We start from the raw sequence: 24481 nt of genomic DNA, 5'->3' as shown, positions 1-24481 counted from the left end.
TTCTTACTAAGGGTAAGTTCTTGTACATTGAGGCTATTCTAAAACATTTCAGCTATTTTACAGGAAAATAGGTCCACAGTATTTATTGGTATTATTGCTTCATGAATAAGTTTTCACAAAAATTCAAGAAGTTAAAATAAAGTGGGATTTGAAATACTGGATTAGCAAATATTGAGCTGCACAAGAAATACTAGTTTTCAAGGAAATCTAAGTTGTTTCAAAATCTATGGCAAAATGAACTGAATCAGTGAGCAACATTGTGAAGTTGAGGGGAGTATCAATTTTGTTCCAATTGTTCTCTTCATCTGATAGTACTGTAATAAACCTTTTGGAATTTATGACAATGTTACAACTGATAGAAAAAAATCGAAAGGCTGAAAGCAACTGATTTCTACATCTGCTGTACACAGAAGTGGCCTACAAATGTTGTGATTGATAAGAGGCATCTTCAAGGGAATTTGTTAAGTTCTGTAAGTTGGAACCATACATTTTTTAAGTGCCAAAAAGCTAAATAATCAATGGACCATCCTAGAGTCTTTACACAAAATAATCATTCTTCATGGGAAGTAATAGTAATCCAGAATTCTTTGCGAATATTTTGGGGATGTAGGTTCATATCTCACCATGGCAGATGATAGCATTTGAATTTAACAATAATCTAAAAGAAAATGGCATAATGGCAGTGATATTACCACTGCCAATTTCATTAAAAACCCATATGTTACACTAATGTCATTTAGGGAAGGAAATTTGCCATTTTTACTTTGTCTGGCCAATGTGTGACTCCTGACCCACACCAATATTGTTGACTTTTAACTGCATTCTGGGCAATTAGAGTTGGGCAATACATTTTGGCCCAGCCAGTCATGCCCATACCCCATCAATGGTTTATTTAAAAGGAATTGGGTGAAAAATGTAGACGATTAAGTATGATTAATCAATTATCACAGCTTAATCTATTTTATTTTGAAGAATATGTTTATCTAACTTTTACTGACCAAATAATTGATCAACTAGCTTCTCATTAATGATAACTTTTGGAATTTCATATTTCTGACTGGTGCCTTTACTCTCTGGTCACTACAGGCTGAAGAAGCAGTCCTGAAGATTGATGGAGGGCCATGCTATTCAAACAGCAGGTGTTGCTGAGACAGAAGCTCTTTGTGCTGGGCAGCCTTGCTATTGGAAGTCTCTTATATATAGTTGCCAGAGTTGGGAGCTTGGATAGGTTAGTATTCTTCTGCTATTTTCACATGGAAAGGGTAACATTTATGTTGCATCCCCTGTATTTTTTTTCTACATATTTTATTTCCTCAACTTTGTACTTTTTGAAATTGCAGTCGAACACGAGTTGACACCTACTTGTTCAGAATCTCTAAAAGTCCTCCTGAAGACAAAATGTTTTTCCAGTCTGATGGTGGAAAAGTGTGAGTGCAAGACAACTTGAGGTTTATGCAACACCTGTTCTTTTGCCTTTGTAAGTCAACAGCAAACTGACAAAATGGAATGGATGTGAGAGAGGAGCCTAAACGTAGCACATTAATTAAAATGTGCAGATATTATACAAATTATTTCATTGTGGGGTCAAACAACTTGCTGTTCACAAGATTATCACAGGAGCACTATATCTCTAAAACAATCAATTCAATTTTGTCCAACTTTTGTTATAAATTTTAGAATTAAAATTATTTAGATTTATTTGATGGTGGTAATTAGAATATCCTTAGATTATCAGGAATTCTGCTGAATTTATTTCAACAGTTCAATGGTTCGATCACAAAAAGCAACAGCATTTCAGGTTAATCCACTTATGAATCCATCTTTAGCATAATCAATATTTCAGCTGGTTTGATGCTTTACATAAGCAGAAACATTATGTAAGTTTCCAGACCGTGCTACTGAATAATGCACACAGGTAACACCTGTTTGCTCAATATGGACTAGGTATGATGGGAGAAGGAAAAACCACTCAGCCTACAGACCACTTGTTTACAGTCTTGATCAAAAGAGGACCTAGCCATAATGCCACTGCGACCTCAACTTGGCCGCACTCAGGAACAGACAGTAAAAGAGACATTAACCTAAACCCTTGCTGACTGAAGGAACATGTTATCTCGATGATCTGCTCATAAGATTCTCTGCCTCACAATGGCATCACAGCTCCTGAAGCCACAAGGGCGCTCCCTGTCTCCCCAGGAACCCAGTCAGCACAGTGCCCATGCAGACCAAATGGCACCAGGATACTTGAGATGAATGCTACTGCCCTATGAAATTACAGCAGCCAGGATGCTGAATATTAGCACCTTTTTTTGAGATTAACTAACCTCCTGTTGCTATTGTTAACTGACCGATACTGCCGGACTAGCAGCATTTTTCCTATTAAATGTGATTGAAACGGCATTGTCTTGTAATTAACATCAATCTCTTGTAACCCTATAAGAACTAACTGTACCTGGGGCTCAGGGAAGAGGGCTTTTGACAAAACTGCGCAGACTGTCCGTTTTACATATGTGCGGTCAATTTCTCTTCCCATGATATTGTGAAATAAACCAGCATTTGTCAATTTCACAAGATCCACGTACAGGCCTTATTTATAATTGGACAATTCACTGACAGGTTTTGGTATGCCTCTACACACCCTGTCTGTAAGCAAACATACCACTTGACTAAATCGAAAGAGTTGGAGTACCTCAGGTTACGTCCCCACTATCCCCCACCTCCACACCCCACTAGCCTTCACAAATATGGCTCAGTTTCATCAGCCAAATTTAAAGTATTTATCACCACTGGCCTCAGACAAGCTACCTATTGCTGGCCTTGCAAGGATCACATTATCCAAGTAAATGAAGTAAGATTATATCTACGTGACCACTTAAGTAATTGTGTAACTGAGGACATTTACAATTACTGACCTTTCCACTTTCTGGCTGCTTTTCTCTGTGCAGTTTTATGTATTAGTAAAACTAAATATGCAGGGTTCCTTAACAATTTTGCTTTCATTAAGTTTCACAATAAATAAATCACAAACTTTTGCCTTTCACCTTTTCTTCCTTTTGACCTATGTCCTTTGTCTCATCATACTTTGCTCAAAATCTATTACAGGAATGCCTTTTCCCAGTTCGGGTGGAAGGGCAAAGACCTGAAATATTAATTCTATTTCTCTCTACACAGATGTTACTTAACCAGCTTCTGGTTTTCCGGCAGTTTCTGTTTTTATGTCAGATTTCCTTTGTCTATTGTATTGCCAAATGACAGAATTAAAATAGTATGAACAAAAGCATTGAATAACAAAAATGTTGTGTGAAATCAAATATTAGCAAAAGTGAAATTATTTTGTGCAAATAAAAATTACATAGGAAGTTCCTGATTGCAGCTATAGCATACAAGGTGGTATTGAATATTGTAACCTAGACTTATGAGTCACCTAGAACGCACTCAGGTAAGATCTGAGTCAAGAAAAGAAATAAAGAATAAAGAAGTAATAAAAATAGTGATTACGCATTACACTCAAGACCAGTGAGGAAGGGGAGTTCATTAGTATCTCTTTTTGTTACTAATCTCTATTCAACATTAGTCATTGTTATACATGTCCTGAATTTAATTGTAGCTATAGAGAAGTCGACAAAGGGAGGACAAAACCAAAACAAGGATAATAAATATAACAGGATATAAAGAAACACCAGGAAAATGAATAGGATAATGTAGGAATTACTTTGAATAAATATAAACAAAATAATAGATAAAAACAAAAGAAAAACATAACGAAAATCTGTTATTTTTAAAAGTGGATAGCCCCCCATCAAGGCATTCATGATTTTATTCCTACCTGATCCTGAATGCACATTCCAAACTACACCCTGAGATTTATTGTTGATGCAGTTGCCTTGTGTTTTACTCACCAGCCACCAAAGCGACCCCCCACCCCCCCGCTACTGACAACCCCCTCTACTCCATACCACATTTCCCCACCAACCCCCAACGCTAATGCCTCAGCCTTTCACAATCATAATCCCGAATTCAGCCTGTTGGCCTATTAATTTGATTGTTTAAAAAATACAAGAAAAAAGAAATCATTTCACCACATCTGCTATTTTGTATCTGAAAGGAAAATTGGCCAACAGTTTTAATTTGACTAATCAACAACATTTTGTTTGAAAAATGGACAAAGCCAACTGCTACATTGTCATGAGGTGTGTGTCAAACTAAAACATTTCCCATACAACAAAACATCAAATGAGTTCACAATGCCACATCCTGTCAGATTTTCCACATCTTCAGATGTCACCAACAGGAATCGTGATGACTAAATTATACATTATGGATTCTATATTTATTGAATTATAATTGGCAACCATCTCCTATAATAGTCACATAAGTTTAAAAACATAATCATTTTATGAGTTTTTTTATATAATAGTGGTGTTTTTCTAGTTCCTTCTTTTTAAAAATAAATAACTAACCTGAAACAATCTATAATTGACTGATAATGTTTGCAAGGGACTAACAATTTAAATTGGATTATTTTGCACATTCATACCAGATGGGGTAGTGTCAGTAGGATCAGAGGGAACACATTTTACATTAATTATGGTGTACAGGTGTTTTGTCTGAGGGAATAGTGAAGCGACTGATCCCCAGAGCATGTGTATAAATGACAAGTCACTAGTGCCAAGGGAAAAAAATGCAGGAATGCTAATCAATAGTAGAAAAAGTGATTTTTTTAGATATTGAAAAGAAAATTGATGTATTTCACTGACTGCTCTCACTGTTACTACCAATAAATAGATTGCTCTAATTTATGATTAGAATCAATAAATCTTTGATGAAATCCATTTCTGTAATTGTTCTGTAGGGCAGACATGCTCAATAATTTAAACAGAAATTTAATACAGTTATGTCAGCTATGTGTCATAAACTGACATCATGTTAATATGATTTAAAGCTCATTTCTTTCATTATTATTTATATGATATAGAAAGCCCGTTATTTTCCAGAGTCTGCTGTGGTGTGACTGAAAGAGCTGCTTTTGCTCTTTCTCCTGCTATTATACCTTACTGGTCTGATACAACAGATGTTGTTTCTGAGCATGATATAGATCTGACATATCCTGTCCAGATTGTAAGTCTTCATTTATTTCTGAACATTTGTTTCAAGACTTTCTAAACTCTGTTTTGTGAAAGCAGCTGTTTAGCAGTGAAAGATAGCTTTTTGACAGTGGTATGGGAGTCAAGTGTAATAAGGTGCTGACAGGAAAGTGGAACTGACAGCACAACCGATCAGCCATGATCATATTGAATGATGGAGCAGGCTTGCGAGGCCAAATGACCTATTCCTGATTCCAAGTCTTATGTTCTTAAGCAAAGGCTTGTAGTTCAGCTTCAGAAAGAAAAATCACAAATTATTTAAGTCCCTTACACATGCCACAGTGGGTAAAACAACTATCTAATACAATACACATGCATATTGTCAAATAAGATCCCAGATTTGATCCATGGATTTCACTGGTGTGGCTAACCTCAGTCAAAGCAATGAAAGGATATCACTATTACCCTCAGGAGTTGGAAGTCGAAAATCGGCAGTTCCTAACTCCTGACCTATTCCAGCAAGCAATGTTAGAAAATGAACGTGTTAGTGGATGTGATTTAAGGGCATATTTGGGGTTAGCTTTGGCCCTTCTGTAGTTAATAATTTGCCAGCATTCAGTCTCCAAGTGCAAAAAAAAGTAATTATTATTTGCCTGATGTATCAGAGGGATGTCAGCACAGAGTGAAACCATAGTCAACATTAACTATTGCCTTCAGGGTAGAGACGAGAAAATTAGAAAGAAAAGGAATGGGTGTGGATGGGATCAGTTTGTTTCACTTAAGATCCATTGTGTCAGAATTGACTTAATGGAAGGAAAACTGCAGAAACACTTTAAAGAGCTTGATAAAGAGAAACCTGAGAAGAAAATAAAATAAATTGCAACTGAGGAAAGACATACTAGTCAAAAATATTCTTGCACAATGCAGCAAGTAGTCAGAAAGATGAAAAGGTAAAAGATGCAAACAGCCTTGAGACTCAGGATAAGCACAACATAATAAATGTTCTGAATGATTGTTCCCTCCAAGTATTCACACGGGAAAACACAAACAACATGTCTTTACCAAACACAAGTACCTCTGATAAAATCAATGACTTGTTATAAATGAGATGGAACTTCTAGGTAGGCTAAAGAGGTTCAAATCAAATAAAAACCCAAGGGAAACCTAGTATTTTTCCTTGTGTTCCAAGAGATTAGGGTGTTGACTTGCAAGCATTGACAATCATTATGAGAGAGTCCAGAAGATTGACAACAGACTAATGTGATTCCCACATTCAAGCAAGGTGACAAAACAGACTAGACATCAAAACCGTTAATCCTTCTACATTAAAGATGCTGTATCTCCTGCCTCATATCACTATGCCTGCTTGGATGCTTCTAAACCATAGGTGGCCGGATGTTCACTTGCTCAACAAAGTCGGTTTGTCCCTTTTCCTCAACAACACACTGCCATAAAGTTTCATAATGACACCAACAATCTTCAATAGCCACGTGAGCATCCAAAAGAGCTACAAAAATTTACAAATGCAGATGACTTTGTGCTAGCAACACAAACAGCCACCTTTAAATGGGGATCTAAATGCTCTCTTCAGATAATTATGAAGTAATAGAGCTACAGAGGACAACATGGAAACAGTTGCTTTGACCCATTATGTCCGTGCCAGTCATTGATCACCTCTCTACTCAAGTCCCATTTTGCAGCACTTAGCCCATAACCTTGTATTTTATGGCACTTCAAGTGATCATTAAAAACTTCTTAAATGTTGTGAATGGGTTCCATCTCTACCATCCTTTCCACCAGTGAGTGCTAGATACACATCCTTCCTTAAATTCCCTTGTCAGCCTACTGTCCTTCACCTTAAATTTATGTCCCATAGTTATTGATCCCTCGAATAAGGGGAAATGTTTCTTCCTATCTACCCAATTTATACCCCTCATAAACTTGTACACCTCCATCACTCCTCCACTTGTACACTGCCTCAGCCTCTCTGCTCTAAGGGAAACAATCCCAGGCTCCCTAGTTTCTCTTAATGGCTGAAATGCTCCAGCGCAGGCTTCATCCTGATTAATGTCCTCTGCACCTTTTCGAGTTCACTCATATCCTTTCTATAATGTGGTGACCAAAACAGCACACAGTACTCCAGCTGTGGCCTAACTAACATCTTACCCATTGTAAGACACTCCATCTTACCCTCCCTGCTCTAATATTCAACTATTTGATAATAAAAACAAGTATTCCATGTGCCTTCTTAACCACCTTATCCACCTTACCTGTTTCCTTCAAGGATTTGCAGACATACATACCAAGGTCCTTTTGATCGTCTGTACTTCCTAGGGTCCTACCATTCATCATGCACTCCTTCACCTTATTAATCCTCCCAAAATGCATCAGTTTACACTTTAACTTCTTAACAACAGCTGTAATTATGATACAGTGATTCAAGAAAGTGGCATGCAATAGATACTGGCTTAGCCAGCATTGCCCACATCCCTTGAACCAATAATTTACTTTTTAAAACTGGTTTTCAATTGCCAGTTCAGAACCAGTAACATTTCTCCTATGTCAGTCACAACAAGACATTTTGTTTTCCCTATGAGCAATGGTGGAGAAGTGGCAGAAGGATTTGTGGATTGATTATTGGTCTGTTGAGCCATGCCAAGAACATTCCTTCAGCGACCAACAAGTCCCAGCATGGTACATGAATCTAGTGTATCTGACGTCCAAGTAGGGATGAATATACCACAAGACCACCATTCTTACATGAACGCCCTAGATTCAATTGGCACTGCTGCAGAAAATTCCAAATGTAAAGAAAGAGGCAGTTAGAAATGTGAAGAAAAAGTTCAGAAATTGCAGAGTGTGTTGGATCAAATATGTAAGTGGGTCAAACCATGTCAGGTAAATCTTTTTCCAGATAAATGTAGAGTTACATATCAGTAAGCAAATAGATATACATACAAAAGTGTTGAAATAGTTAAAGAGCAAACTATATCAGATCTAACAGGTGACACAAGACATGTCATATGACAATAGAGTCCCAATAACCTACCAATCTAATATGATGTTGAACCACATAGCATAACAGTCCAACATAAGTCAAAGGAAATGGAATTTACACTTTATTATGCTCTAGTTATGCCACTAGGAGAAAGTGAGGAATGCAGATGCTGGAGAGTCAGAGTTCATAAATTGTGGCACTGGAAAAAGTACAGCAGGTCAGGAAACATTTGACAAGCATGAGAGTCAATGTTTTCAGCATGACCCTTTTTCAGGACTGATGAAGGGTTATGCCCGAAACAGCAACTCACTTTCTCCTCAGATGCTGCCTGATCTGCTGTGTGTTTTCCAGTGCCATGCTTTATCAACTCCAGTTACACCGCACTTGGATATTGTGTCCAGTTTTGATGACTTAGAGAAAAGGGTGTAGGTTTGCTCGCTGAGCTGTACATTTGATATCCAGATGTTTCATTACCTGGCTAGGTAACATCATCAGTGGTGACCTCCAAGTGAAGTGAAGCTGTTGTCTCCTGCTTTCTATTTATATCTTTCTCCTGGATGGGGTTTGTGGTGATGTCATTTCCTGTTTGTTTTCTGAGGGGTTGATAGATGGCATCTAGATCTATGTGTTTGTTTATGGCGGTGTGGTTGGAGTGCCAGGCCTCTAGGAATTCTCTGGCATGTCTTTGCTTAGTCTGTCCCAGGATAGATGTGTTGTCCCAGTCAAAATGGTGGTTTCTTTTTTCATCCGTGTGTAGGGCTAGGAGGGAGAGAGGGTCGTGTCTTTTTGTGGTTAGCTGGTGTTCATGTATCCTGGTGGCTAACTTTCTTCCTGTTTGTCCTACGTAGTGTCTGTGGCAGTCCTTGCATGGAATTTTATAGATGACGTTGGTTTTGTCCATGGGTTGTACGGGGTCTTTTAAGTTTGTTAGTTTTTGATTGAGAGTGTTGGTGGGTTTGTATGCTACTAGGATTCTGAGGGGTCTCAGTAGTCTGGCTGTCATTTCTGAATCCTTGTAGCACACAAACCCACCAACACTCTCAAACAAAAACTAACAAACTTAAAAGACCCAGTACAACCCATGGACAAAACCAATGTTGTCTACAAAATTCCATGCAAGGACTGCCACAAACACTACATAGGACAAACAGGAAGAAAGTTAGCCACCAGGATACATGAACACCAGCTAGCCACAAAAAGACACGACCCTCTCTCCCTCCTAGCCCTACACATGGATGAAAAAAAACACCATTTTGACTGGGACAACATATCTATCCTTGGACAGGCTAAGCAAAGACATGCCAGAGAATTCCTAGAGGCCTGGCACTCCAACCACGATGCCATAAACAAATACATAGATTTAGATGCCATTTATCAATCTCTCAGAAAACAAACAGGAAATGACATCACCACAAACCCCAGGAACCCCATCCAGGAGAAAGCTTTAAATAGAAAGCAGGAGACAACAGCTTCGCTTCACTTGGAGGTCGCCACTGATGATGTTACCTAGCCAGGTAATGAAACGTCTGGATATCAAACCTACAGCTCAGCGAGCAAATCTATACCCTAAACCTCAACCTGAGCTACAAACCTTCACAAACCTTGCGACCTAGAGAAAAAGAAGTATTCAATTGCATCAAAATTGTAAAGAAAATCTAATCCCCATGGCTGAGAATTCAAATATTTAAGTCACAGTTGGGCTGATATTTCAACCTTGCTAGCATTTTATGGCCTCCTCTACATTGGGGAGACAGGCCGCCTACTTGCGAAACGTTTCAGAGAACACCTCTGGGACACCCGCACCAACCAACCCAACTGCCCCATGGATGAACACTTTAACTCCCCCTCCCACTCCGCCAAGGACATGCAGGTCCTTGGCCTCCTCCATCGCCAGACCATGGCAAATCGATGCCTGGAGGAAGAGCGCCTCATCTTCCGCCTAGGAACCCTCCAACCACAAGGGATGAATGCAGATTTCTCCAGCTTCCTCATTTCCCCTCCCCCCACGCGCTTTTCCAACAACACATTTTTCAGCTCTGATCTCCAGCATCTGCAGTCCTCACTTTCTTCTAGCATTTTGCCCACCAGTTCAATGGAGATGCTTGTCCTCGAGCAGGTTATGGAGACCCATCAAACCATTTAATATTATCATTACTTTGAGATTCAAGTTTACTTTCCTGCCTGCTCACCATATCCCTTGATTCCCTGAGAGACCAAAAGTCATTGATTTTATTAGAGGTATTTTTGTTTGGCAAAGACACATTGTTTGTGTTTTCCCTTGTGAATACTTGGAGGGAAAAAGGTTGTAGACACTGAGGGATTGAAAGGCAAGGGAGGAAAATTCTTGAGTACAGTGCTGCTGAAGGTCAGTCCTGCATTGTTCTTTATTTTAGCTATATAATTTTTATTTAGTAATGAAACAAATAAGGATTTAGAATAAATGTTGAAGGTTAATTTTCAAAAATCTCACAAAGTGGAAATGATTAAGTCTTTTGCAATTTTCAAAGTACACTTCTTATAGTTTGTCACTGCCACTGACATACTTCAATGCAGTTATAGTGACCTATGGGGCTCAATCTTATGTTGGGGGCAAAGACCCCGTGCGTCCTCCTCCTCCCCTCAACACAGAAGTGACATTGAGCATGAATGACAATGATTGAACCTGGCCAACACACTGCACAGCCATTAAATGACTGTCACTTGGCTTCAAGTTGGCTTCCTTGCTGTATCACATGGGAGGCCCTGCCTCTGAGAATTGTTGAGGTAAAAACAATGACTGCAGATGCTGGAATCCAGATTCTGGATCAGTGGTGCTGGAAGAGCACAGCAATTCAGGCAGCACCACTGATCCAGAAGATTTTGCTGCTCGTCGGATGCTGCCTGAATTGCTGTGCTCTTCCAGCACCACTGATCCAGAATCTGAGAATTGTTGGCCAATCAAGTGACCATGAGGTCTCTTGTCTCAGGTGCCAAGGCCACTGCTGGGACTCCAAATAGTCCTGGAGAAGAAGTACCAGATGTAAAGGTGAGCTTGGTGTTTCAGGGCCAACATCATCAGCACTGAGGGGAAAAACAGATGAGGGTTTCACTTGGCAAGCTGTGCAAGTATTGCTGGTTTCTGCTGCTGTGGGTTGCAGGAGAAGGCATTAAAGAAGGCAGGAGAATGCTGAAATGGTGATTAGTAGAATCTATTCAAAACCAACTGAGGCAGATTTTTTTTTTGATAAAGGAATCAAATTTTCTGGGGTCAGACAGAAAAGTGGAGTTCATGTCACAACCAGATTAGATCTAATATATTGAATGGCAGAGCAACTCAAGAGGCTAAGTGGCCTTCTCCTGATCCTATTTCTTATGATATTATGAATTAAATTGTTGTTCCTTCATTGTCACCAGATCACAATCCTGGAAATCTTCCTATTTCAATGCTGTAAGTATATCTATACCACATAGATTGCTACGGTTCTCACCATAGTTGACAATGCTGACCTTGCCAGTGATGCTCAAATCCCATGAAAAGAATTAAACAAAATATTATTCATACTCTCTTAACATTAAAACTGTAACAATACAAACAAATTAACCCTTGTTTATTGGAACTGAGAGTGAAAAGTCCCATATCACAGTAATTTATTTCAAACATACAATCATTAGGAGAAGATAACTGACTATGGTAGAATGATCTCATCATTACCAACTCATGGCAAAACTTCAGCTTCTCAGAGTCCAGTTTAAATATCAAGGAAATACTGTGCTTTCTTAAAGGGAACACATGCTAGGATATTGGAATTACAAAGAATTAGTTGATATAGGCTGATGACTAAGGTACTCAGGGTCTGTTGACAGAAAAATGGTTCTAGTCTGACCATTAATGCAGTTGATGGGCAATTCTCAATAAATGTGTTTGAAAGGCATACCCCTTCCATAGAATCCAGTAGTTTTGCTGGACATCGAGCATATTCCTTGAATAAAAGCAAAATACTGAAACAAACACAAGGAATGCTGAAGAAACTCAGCAGGTCTGGCATCATCGGTAGGGAGAAAAACATTTCAAGTCTAGAATGACTCTTCTTCAGGTGAGTTGTTCAACTGTTCTTGTTGCCTGTTACTGGTGACTTCAATGAAATAAGTAGGCAGCTTTACCTTTCTTACTTTCGTCATCATAAGGGTGAGTGTTCTCAAACAGCAAAGCAGAGACTTCATTATCCGAATGACCGGAATTCAAGTATACAGGAAAGTTTAAGTCTTCTGCCTCCACTAAATGAATGGCATGAGCGATGGGCCTTCTTCGGATAAAGAGCAGATCATTTAGGATTGAAATGAGGAGAAATTACTTCATTCACAATGTTGTGAATCAGTGCCTCCACAACTTCCTATGGCAGCTCATTCCATTCACCCACCACTCTCTGAGTGAAAATTTACCCCTCAGATCCTTTTTTAAATCTTTCCTATCTCACCTTTAACCTATGCCATCTAGTTTTGGACTCCCCCACCCCAGGGAAAAGACCTTGACTGTTCACCTGTCCATGTCCCTCATCATTTTATAAACCTCTAAAAGGTCACCCCCCCCCAGCCTTTGATGCTCCGGTGAAAATAACCCACGCCTATTTAGCCTTTCTCTATAGCTCAAATCTTCCAGTCAAAGTAATATCCATGCAAATTTTTTCAGCACCCTCTCAAGTTCAACAACATATTCCCTATAGAAGGGCAACGAGAAAGATAACTTTCTGAAAAGGTCTGGCATTTCCACATCTGGATATTAGTCATGATGGTGAAATCCAATGCACCATTGTACATGGTATAGTAAGTGATCCAGTACTGCTCTGTTTACATTAAATGCAATGTTATCAAATCAATCTCATGGTGTTTATCTGGCTATATGTATGGACAAAATAGCAACCTTTTGAAGTACATTTTCTGCCTCACCAAAAAGTAAATATTCCTATACCTAGGAACAATTTTTCATCATCCTAAGTTTCCACTTTGCTGTATTCTTCTCCTCTTTATACAGGGGTAGAGAGGGATGACAGGTCAAAAGTAATCGTGCTAACATATTCCTAATGTTGAATCACCCGATTTGATCCCATGGAGTTCAATTGGTACATAACAGCATTGCAAGTGGGGAGGGGACGCCAAATTCATATTTTATGTTGCAGAAAAAGACATGTTAGCACTTGACAATAAAAAGTTCTGTTCCATTTATAAAACAAATTAATATACTTTCAGAAAACGGACAGTAAATCTACTGTTATATTAAATTAATATTCAAGAAATATGCAGTATGCATGCTAAACAGCTTCTGGAAAATTAAGTGTAAATTATTTAATATTGCAGTATTAGATATTAGACATGCTCGCTATTTTCCCTGCTTTATCATTCCATCATTGCTGTCGACCTCTGTCCATTTTTTCCTTCAGTCAGCAAGGTTGGTGATTGGGGTGAGTTTCTGAAATACTTCTGATGATATTAGTGCTCTCTTATTAAAACATAACACGTTTATCATAAGATGTGAGGGCCATGTTTCTCCTCAAAACATTTAGTCCAAAGGCCCAATAGCCTTCCTGGAATACTTTTCAGGATTATTTTCACCTCTGAGCAGAAATGTATTGTACAGCTGTTGTAGGATACATCTGCTTTCAACAGAATAGGAGCCATTGGATTCTACAAGAGGCCGGTGATCCACACTGCCCCTTACCACTTGATAATGAAGATGAAAATGCTTCCCATGAAAAGAAAAAGTTCAGCATATCTAATTAGTGATCTCCTAAATCAGTCTTCACAGAGATTTGTGGAGATAATGTACAAGTCCCCTGAAACTGAATCATTTATAATTTAGGGTTATAGTGAAAAAGAAAACATGCTTGTATTATGATAGTAACATTCTCCTCTGATAACACAAGTTATTTATTAAGGCAACACCCAGAGTTAAGCATAACTTCAACTGAAAGATATTTTGATAAACGTTTGATAATGGATGTCATTACGACATAATGTGAGTTGAAAATCTTAAATGCCATTATATACATATTTTCAATGGCTCACTTCAATGTGGTTAAATTATCACAAGTGTATTAATAGCCATTATACTGAACAAGTTTAACAAAAACAGCACTTGCTGGTGAAATTCAGCAGTGCTGTCAGCATTTTTGGAAGAAAGCAGAGTTAACATTTGGAGTCCAGTGAGCCTTATTCAGAATTTATTTCTAAATGGTCAATGGACAGGAAATTTTAACTCTGCTTTCTCTCAATAGTTGCTGCCAGACTTGCAGAGTTTCTCCAGCAAGTTGTTTGTGTTTTAGAGTTCCAGCATCTGCAGTTCTTTGTTTTATTATACTGACCACATTTGTTTCATTTCAGACTCCAGCCTACATGTCCCATAGAAGGTCAATTTGGGGACCAAGAGCAAATCATGCTTCGGGCATTACAGTACAAACGAGGCTTGTCACATGATTTGCGCAAAGGCAATGTGACAAAGGAACAAATCAGACTACACAACATGGTGCAACAGCTTCCCCAGGCCATTATTATCGGTGTCCGCAAGGGTGGAACACGGGCCCTTCTCGAAATGCTGAACTTACACCCAGCTGTGGTCAAAGCCTCGCAGGAAATCCACTTCTTTGACAATGATGAAAATTATGCTAAGGGTATTGAATGGTACCGGAAAAAAATGCCCTTTTCCTACCCCTATCAGATCACTATTGAGAAAAGCCCAGCATATTTCATCACAGAGGAAGTCCCTGAAAGAATTTACAAAATGAACTCATCCATTAAATTGTTGATCATTGTGCGTGAGCCAACGACCCGAGCCATTTCAGATTACACTCAGGTGCTGGAGGGCAAGGAAAGGAAGAACAAAACCTACTACAAATTTGAGAAGCTTGCAATTGACCCAACTACCTGTGAGGTAAATACTAAATACAAGGCTGTGAGAACTAGTATATACACAAAACACCTTGAGAGGTGGCTCAAGTACTTTCCCATTGAACAGTTTCACATTGTGGATGGTGATCGCCTGATAACTGAGCCATTACCTGAACTGCAGCTAGTGGAGAAGTTTCTGAATCTGCCCCCCAGAATAAGCCAGTATAATTTGTACTTTAATGCCACCAGGGGGTTTTACTGTTTACGATTTAACATTGTGTTTAACAAGTGTCTGGCAGGCAGTAAAGGACGGATACATCCTGAGGTGGATCCCTTGGTTGTTAACAAACTGCACAAGTTTTTTCATCCTTTCAATCAGAAATTTTATCAGATCACTGGGCGGACATTTAGCTGGCCATACAAGTGATCGCTGCAACACTGTGTGTTGATGTAAAGCAAAAATGTTTAATCAAAAGAGTGATATCCAAAACTTTCAAAAGTTGTCGATCAACAGTAATCATGTTTTTATTTCAGTAAATAGGATGGAATGGAGATGACTATATAATGGTTTATTTTCAACAAGATGCAGTTATTATATTTCAGTGTGTTATACTTCCATTTGGTCATTTCAGTAAAAACAAGAGATTGATGTGAGTGTAAAGCGAAGATAATTGTTTTATACTCATATCTATAGTTTCTCATAAATTCTTATAAAAGGGAGAAAAGTTAGATTTTGAGGAATTTATTACCACACCAAGCAGGCAATGGTAAAAAGACTGTTGATAAATTGAAACTGAGATCAACCATATTTCAATTTATTTTGAGTCCTTACATGTGGTTGCCACTGTTTCCAATTGAGAGAAGACACTCCCATTTTAAGTGAATGCCCAGACATTTTCTGCCCAATAAAAAAACATTACACTCCCCATGTTTGACAGTGTGAAAACATTAGTCATCAAGGTTGCAAAAAATTTCACTGAATTATCAATAACAAAACTGTTAGTTCATTCTTTGTACCAATAGGCCTGATTCAGTTCTGTCCCTGGCTGTTTAGACTTAACAAAATGAGGCAACCTTGTCAATAACAGAAGGTGAGATTGCCAAATTCATTTACAGAAGCTGATAGGTGACCTAATTTTCTTTCAATATTTCAGTGGGGAAAATGCATTTCTTTTCATTTGAATTTTGTTTGGAGAGTACTGGTGCACGTTGTGAAGATTTTGATTAAATCTTCTCCTCAATTTTGGCAGTTGTAAACTGTTGTCATTTTGATGTAGTGATGGGCTCACTATACAGCTGTAACACGATTTGATTCTACAGGAGAGTGAATATACAGCCATTTCCTCTCAGAAAAAGACATTCATTGGAAAAGCACTGATACAAAATGCAAAATATATTTAATAATGGACCTTTAAAGTTCTAAACTACCATAGGTGTGTTTTTATTTTCCCAATTTAAAATAATTAATTTGTTGTGTTAAACATTTTACTCACTTGTATCCATTCTGGACTAATAAGCAATATAAATGAATATTTATCACTAAGACTCCTAAAGAATGCAGTAACATTTTGATCTTCCAGTAGTTTTCTAGAGTCATCAGAACTACCAATCAGTAAATTCATTTTAAAAAGTGTAGGTTATAGGATAAATCAGAATGACTATTATGTTGTTTCATACAATTGTTTTATTCAAATGATAAATCGCAAATATTCCAGCACAATTTTAGCTGTGAAACTATTCCAGTAATTCTCCTACTAACTTTGTGTATAAGTATCGGTAGGCTAGAGTGCTTCAAACATTGACGAGTAGACTTTTCTTAAATAAGTTACATACCATGTTTCAGGCAAAAAAAGTTATGTAGAAAATAATTTTCCACAATTCAAAAAGGTAATGGGGAATCCTGGAATGGGGAAGGAGTATTAGACCCGACTTCATTCCACAATCATTACTTAGTGACCCCCTGCTAAATAATGAACAAGTGTTAGATGGGAGCAAACTGGAAATGGTTCTAATATGCTCAATAGCTGAACCTCGGTAACCAAAAAACACTCACTTCTTTGCTACATAAACAGTGAGTATTTGGCATTGAGAAGTTGCACAGCCATATAAGAGCACAATTCAGTACTTTCATGAATGAATGATAGAGAATTGGGAAGCATTTTCTAAACATTTTATTTTCTTTATTTTCCCAGAATACCTGAGAATAAACCCTAATGTTACATAATTAATACCTTACGTGCAGGCAGTCACAATATAGACTGATATTTGAGGATCTTCTTGTGGTCCACTTAAGATTAGGAATTTATCATAAAACTAATCATAGTTGTGCACCACCATGATTAAAACTCTTCAGTGTCTCAAAATGCAAATCTCAATAATGATGCATTTGAAAATTGTTTCGAAAAAAGTCAGTCAAGATAGTCCAAGCATCAATATGGATTGCATTGACAAAGCTCCCAAAAAAGTAATAAAATTGTCAGGTTTTCAGCAGAATTGTTTTTATTATTAAATAGATCTGGTTAGATGATTTTTTTTGTTAAGTGTCTTTTATCATCACCTTGAAATAATGATTCACTTAGTGTCAGTGTTTACGGTACTGGAGCTTCAAATGCAATTCCCATACTGCACATGAATTTTCTTTTATTTTTTGACTGCATTGTTTAAGTATTATTAAAAATCTCTCAGCAACTCCAAAAATATCTACAACTTAACTTTTCAAGTATAGATTTTAGAACAAGTAGGTATGTATGGGGGTTTGCATTCAAGCAACTTGCCTACTTTCTCAGTATTACATTTACAATTGATCAGATGGAAACTCTACATTCATTTCCTTTACAACAACAAACACAACCACAGGACAGAAATGTATATATGTAACATACTTTTGTAAATACTAGTTTGACACTGAGCTATTTTGTATATTACTGAATTGTGTGTTTAATCTGGGATTAGATTTTAAATTCAGTCTAATTTACTTTTGGTCACTAGCCTCCCTATTTCACATCTAATCCCTAATCATTCTCCATACATATAAGGAGTTCAAGAGCATTAACTACCACTGTAGTTTCTGTAAAATGTGACTCTCTTGTTCTGTCACGGTAATTAAAACTTTGGTATGCTGCTGTTAACATCATTATCTGCTAAGCAGTGAAAAGGAAGTCCAATTTCTTAGAGCACATTGGAAATGTCTGTAGCAGTGCACAACACCGAAACAACTTTTGTTACTAGACTGTAAATAAACTCTTTTTTGTAATATCTAATGACACCTTTTATGCAAACAACTAATTGATTTAAGTAATAATTTGCCATAAAAATGAAAGCAAGTTGATCTATATCTGTACAGTGCAACCTGTTTATGTTACAATTTCATCTAGTGTCAGTACTTCAGCACCTAATATTTAACGGAAATGATAATCACGCTATTATACTTGTATTCAAACTTAATATCTAACTTGTCTACTGGCACGTTTTGTGTAATAATACCTGAGGACTGCAATCACTACAAGAATCCTAGTGTTTATTCAGAGTTGATGTGCTTTACTGTTAAAGCCATGCAAAATATTTGGCCTAAGGAGATCAAATTCCCATTTTTCCATCTTAAGATTATTTATCCAAGGAACTGCAAGAGATAATCATTTTTAACCCATTACCTGAGAATGACACTTTGAACTTCCTCCACCATGATGGAATAATTTGACTTTAAACATATAAACATTTTCTTCAAGCATTTCAAAAACAAGTTTGTTATATATTTTGCTACAGTGTTGCAGCAGTATTTGTGTTGTGTATCCTGTGTAGATTTTAGCGAAGGATAGAGAAATATCAGCATAAATGAGTTACAACACCCAACAACAGAAACATTTATTTGTGACAATCCAAATGACAGCCTTTACTCATTTTCATTTAGACAATTTATACTTTGTAATTATTGCTTCACAACGGGGTGAATTTTAGGACCAAAGAACAGAGTAGAAACCAAGGGTGGAGGAGCAAAATCAGCAGTAAATGATTAGGCTCTACCCAGATTATTAGCCCAGAAGATTGTCATTTTCTGGCCTCACACTAGCTCACTGAGAAGAATGATAGAGTCATCATCAGTCACCAACATAATTTGATGGCTTCACAGAAAGTTTCCAGCAAAGTAAGTATGGAGGGGAGGTGGTACATGTGAGTGTTGATGTTAATGAGGGAAAGGACCTGGGGAAAGGAAGGACCAAGGTTTCTTAGTGGAGCAAAATAAGGACTGCTGGCCTTCTTGACCCACAAGAAACCTTTACAAGTTATATAAAATAAATATTCCCTGTTTCCTGTCAATTCTTACTGCTGCATGATATTGTTAGATCTTAATTGAGCCGAATGATGTCAGTGGGATACAGCCATGCCATTTCATTGGATCTTATTCCTTCAACTGATCAACCTTCTCCTGCTACAACACAGGGAAGTGAAAACTGAGCTGTTCAGAAACATATTGGGCATCATTTTGTATCCCCAGCCATGCTGCTTAAAGGTTATTAAGTTATTAGTCGTTGCAGTTGGCTGCAGGTACATTTTCTTAATATGAGATATATAGAGAAATGAAACTGTTATCTATGATAAATGTTAAGAATAGGTATATTTAAATTATATCACTTCATAATTCTTGCTCATAAATTATTTACATACATTTATAAGAGACTGGCAAAACTGCAATGAATCACAAACGGTATATTTAAGATTAATTAAACTTTATTACATGCAGTTACAAATACTTCTTCACCGTGCTCTTAATGATTCTCAATGTTAAGTTGCTGTAAACAGGGTGAGCAAAGAAAAAGCATTGACATAATATTAAACGTTATTAGAACCACATTACAATTGTTCACCGAACATCAAAATTTGTTTCAGGCCCATTAAACAGTTCCGGCACACAAAAATGACCCTGGAGCAGTATTTCTTTATTGATTTGGAGATGTCGGTGTTGGATTGGGGTGTACAAAGTTAGAAATCACACAAGACCAGGTTATAGTCCAACAGGTTTATTCGGAAGTACTAGCTTTTGGAGCACTGCTCCTTCATCAGGTGGTGTTGGACTATAACCTGGTATTGTGTGATTTTTAACTGTTTTCATTGACTAAGTCAAATGGATGTCACAAAAAGCAACTTATTTTTATTTAATATCTGGTTGATTTTCACTCCAAAATTATGCAGTAGAGATCATGCATCATACTTTTAAAAGATATAAATGAAAGAAGTACAGAATAATTCTTGTCATCAAATTACAAAAAAAACGATGTCTTGCATAAACTGAGTACAGTATACAGCGCTCTAAACATATGTATGGAGAGCACTAATCATGCTTTCTATGAAAGCTTTTAATGTCAAAACTTTGCTTGTTTGTTTATGTGTTCTTCCATACAATATTACATTACGCACACATTTTTTAGGTTGAATTGTAATACATTTAGCTCCTGGTGTACCTCTTGCGACAGATTTGCTATACCTCCACCTTGTGGTAGGCTGTATTTATATCAGGCAATATTGTTAGGTACAAAATGGCAAGAGATTTAACTCAAGTACCAAGTCCCTAATCTCAGTTTGCTGTAGTATGGTGATACCTGTAGTATATTTATGCTGTGAAGGAAAACATTAGCATTTTATATGTGCTCTTAAGCCTGTCACCAAATATTTAAATTATTGATTAATATAGCTTCTGATGGCCTTTAATGCCAAGGTTGCTATTTTTAGCTATGAGCCTTGGAAGAACATTGACTCACAGTAGGGTAGCCATAACCATTTTCTGAAAATTTTAGATGAATATGCAATGCCTAAAAAAGTGGCAGTTTTCTTTACAGAAGTTTGTCTTGTGCATGCAACTCAAAACCTTTTTCTTTCCCTATCAAGAGTTAAAACACACAATGTGGGACAGTGACTGCACCAACGTTCAATGTTTTGTGAGTGACAGTGGTTTTCCAAAGCACTTGTATGCACAATCTTAGTCTGGTCATTAAAATTGCATATATAGCATTTAATAGTGAAATATTAGATACTCAAATAACACATCACAAAAATATGAAATCAGATCCAATATGGTGAAGGAAAAACAAATGCACATGGAAAAATAAGCAAAATACATTTTTTCTTTCCTTAATCTGTTATAAGAGGTGTCCAATATAACAAAAGACTAGCCTGACATCAAATGTTGCAAACTTCACTGTGGAATTTGTAAGCATTATAACTTCTGTATATTTCACTGTACACATTATTTGTTTATATGTAAGTAATGTATGTACTTATACTGCATTCCAATAATAAATACCTATGTAATATTCACCATTAGCAGTTCTTAAAATTGTCTTATCTTTACTAGTTGGCTTTCAAGGTCAATTCAGGTCACTTTCAAAATCTGTTATGTAGAAATTACTGTTTGTAAACAGTGAATAAAACTTTCAAGTTCTGAGGAAGGGTCATTTGACCCAAAGTGTTAACTGTGATTTCTCTCCACAGACCTGCTGAGCTTTTCCAGTAACTTGTTTGTTTTTTCTCTGATTTACAGCATCCACAGTCCTTTTGGTTTTTCAACTTTAAAGTTAATGGATAAGTTGATATCTATTTTGGATCATTTGATAAATGAGTGTCATGAGAAGTCAAATGTTCTTACCCTAAACTGCAAACAAAAAATAATCAGTACAAACATTTTTAGATCTATGTTTCTGCAATTTCTTTTAATCTCCACTGAATATCATTACTGTGAGGAATACCTTTGTATAGTTAGCTCATTTTAAATGAAATATTTAAAGTAATGCTATTATATTAAGTAAATGGACATTTTAAAAAGTAAACATTTTCTACTTTAAGCTCTTCTAAGAACTGTTAAATTAATTATTTCTGTTGAGTATGTCTAATACATTGTACAAATTACAGCTATTATCCTGCTTAATGAGTCAAATGACATAGTCACCACCTGCAGCAATTACATTTTCATTACTTACATAGTGCATCAAAATACTGAAAATTCCAAATTATTCACAGCTTAGTCATATTCTTGTACAATTAGAAACAATCTAAGGAAAACATAGTGGGAAGGTGTTACTGATAGTTGTCTCTTACTGATTACCTGATATTATTCTGACACTTTCACTCTTTGAATAATGCAAAGTTAAAATCAGATATATGCTTGATTTTACATCACACTTGAAATTTTCATTCTCTCATTTTCTACTTCTCCATTATATCAATTCCGACTGTGCCTCATTTATAGAGTCATGAAGTCACAGAGATGCATAGCACAGAAACAGACCTTTCGGTTCAACTCATCCATGCTGACCAGGTATCCCAACTCAATCTAGTCCCACCTGCCAGCATCCGGCCCATATCCCTCCAAACCCTTCCTATGCATATACCCATCCAAATGCCTTTTATATGTTGCAATTGTACTAACCTCCACCACTTCCTCTGGTAGCTCAAATATTCGTACCACTCTCTGCGTGAAAAAGTTCCCCTTATGTCTCTTTTATATCTTTCCCCTCTCATCCTAAACCTATGCCCTCTAGTTCTGGACTCCCCCACTGCAGGGAAGAGACCTTGTCTATTTATCCTATCCATGCCCCTCATGATTTTATAAACCTCTATAAGGTCACCCTTCAGCCTCCGACGCTCCAGGGAAAACAGCCCCAGCCTGTTCAACTTCTCCCTATAGCTCAAATCTTCCAACCCTGGCAACATCCTTGTAAATCTTTTCTGAATCCTTTCAAGTTTCGCAACATCTTTCCGATAGGAAGGAGACCAGAATTTGCTCCCAATGATTTGAATATGTTTTCCTTTTTCTCAACTGAAGATCCCTCACTCCCTCTGTATTGTCCTTGATTGATAGAACCTTGACTGTGTGGGGCTTGATTCAATGGGAGGGTGAGGGAAGTGAGGTGTCATCCCAAAGAAGGGGAAAAGGGATCAGTGGCAGGATAAAGGGAGATTGATAGGTGGATTGCACATGGGTCGGCGTTCTTAGAGTGAACCTTGATGGCAGTGATAGGTTAGAGGCTGGAGGGAGAGGTCAGAGACCCTAGCATGAAATTGAGCATTGGGGATTGTAGTGTGGGGAAGATCACAATCCTAAGAATGTGTGAATCTCTAAATCTTGAGGATGAGGGCTTGGTTGGTGGTCAGAAATCAAGAAAGGAGATTGGAGGCCTGAAGAGAGGAGGCTGAATGTATGAGGGGACATAGATCTGAGGTCTGTGATGAGTATTAATGTCCTGAGCAAGAGGGATTATTGTGAATTGTTGAGAATTGTTATTGTTTATTGAGAGCTATTGCACTGCAGAAGGAGGCCATTTGGCCCATTGTTTTTACACTGACTGTCTGAGTATTTCAACTTAGTGCCAAACTCTTGCCTTTTCCACATATCTCTGCCCACAGTTTCTATTTGAATAATCGTTCAATGCCATCTTGAATGCCTCAATTGAACTTGTCAGTTGAACAGAGAGAGAAACAGGCTGGGGACACAGTGCTTGACTGCAGGGAACCAGCCAGGCAGCCACACAGGATCGAAAAGTGCCAAGTCACCTGTTTGGGATGGAATCCTCTGCTCTTGCTGACAGTGAACTTGGAGGCGGAAGGGTCGTGAATTATGCAGGATAGTGGAGTACATGTACACTGTTACTTTCCCACCTTGACCAGAATTAGGCTGTGATTAGCAAGGCCCGTGTTTGATTTTTTCCACCCTGCTGCCAATTGAGGTGATTAAGTGGCCAATTCATGACAACTTAAGGATCTCTTAAAAACTGTATTAACCCAGCTGCAAGCAAGCCTTTCATTGCGTGTTGTGCATGGCATCCAAAGCTTTGTGTGCAACTTGTCATTCATAGGACAGGGCAGCTGGTGTTCCTTTTCCAAAGGGATTCAGTGCCTGATTGAAGGACACAACATTGGGAAGGAAAGGCACTAGCTGGACATTAGCATCCCCCCGCCACCCCGGCCTTGTTTCTGAGCCCCTTGACGCCTTCACTCCATGACCCTATCCCACCTCACAACCAACTCCCCATTTCACATTAGGTACCTGTGTCCTGGGTTGCTCCATAACACCGGGACACCAGTGCCTTTCCTTCTTGCAGCTGTCAGTCTTTCCTATGGCACTGCTGAGCATAAGATCAGATAATGTCTGGTTCATCAGTGGCTCTCAGATGGCAGGACCTCTGTCCCTTAGGTCTGGATTCCAAGGGAAGGCCTTCCCACAAAGAATCAGTGTGAGCCTCTCTTCTATTATGTGGCTGGGAGAGACCTACTGTATTTCCCAACTACACGTTCAGGTAACTTTGGACCCTTTTGTCTCTTGACTCTTAATTTCCACTCCCAGATCCAGACAATTCCCAGCCCTGTAAGCCTGATCCAGGGAAATGTGCCCCAGAGGTTCTGATTTTTGCTACTTGGGGAACAGGTGAAAATAGGTCTTATGTCCACTGTCCTCAGAAAGGTTTGGAGACCACTGGGTGCAGAGCCTGACTCTGGTGCACACCCATTTTGTCAAAGATCCCTCCTCCAGCCTCACATTCCCCAACCCTCACAC

The 24481-nt window shown here is 38.0% G+C and overlaps 1 protein-coding gene across 4 annotated transcripts in view; it reads left to right on the top strand.

Annotated features, from left to right (window-relative positions):
• The window catches only part of LOC122545831 (heparan sulfate glucosamine 3-O-sulfotransferase 5), a 252870-nt gene extending 232924 nt beyond the window's left edge, over positions 1–19946 (top strand). For all 4 annotated transcript variants that reach the window (XM_043684734.1, XM_043684736.1, XM_043684743.1 and 1 more), the window contains 2 exons: positions 1087–1228; positions 14437–19946. In XM_043684734.1, the coding sequence (XP_043540669.1) occupies positions 1122–1228; positions 14437–15367 (1038 nt within the window). In that variant the 5' untranslated portion in view covers positions 1087–1121 and the 3' untranslated portion in view covers positions 15368–19946. The remainder of the gene's footprint in view (positions 1–1086; positions 1229–14436) is intronic.
• Positions 19947–24481: the final 4535 nt, after the last annotated feature.

This window comes from Chiloscyllium plagiosum, chromosome 3 (genome assembly GCF_004010195.1).
Source record: "Chiloscyllium plagiosum isolate BGI_BamShark_2017 chromosome 3, ASM401019v2, whole genome shotgun sequence".
NCBI classification, from domain to species: domain Eukaryota; kingdom Metazoa; phylum Chordata; class Chondrichthyes; order Orectolobiformes; family Hemiscylliidae; genus Chiloscyllium; species Chiloscyllium plagiosum.
Note: the sequence above shows the minus strand (reverse complement) of the source record. Positions and strands in the feature narration are given on the sequence as shown.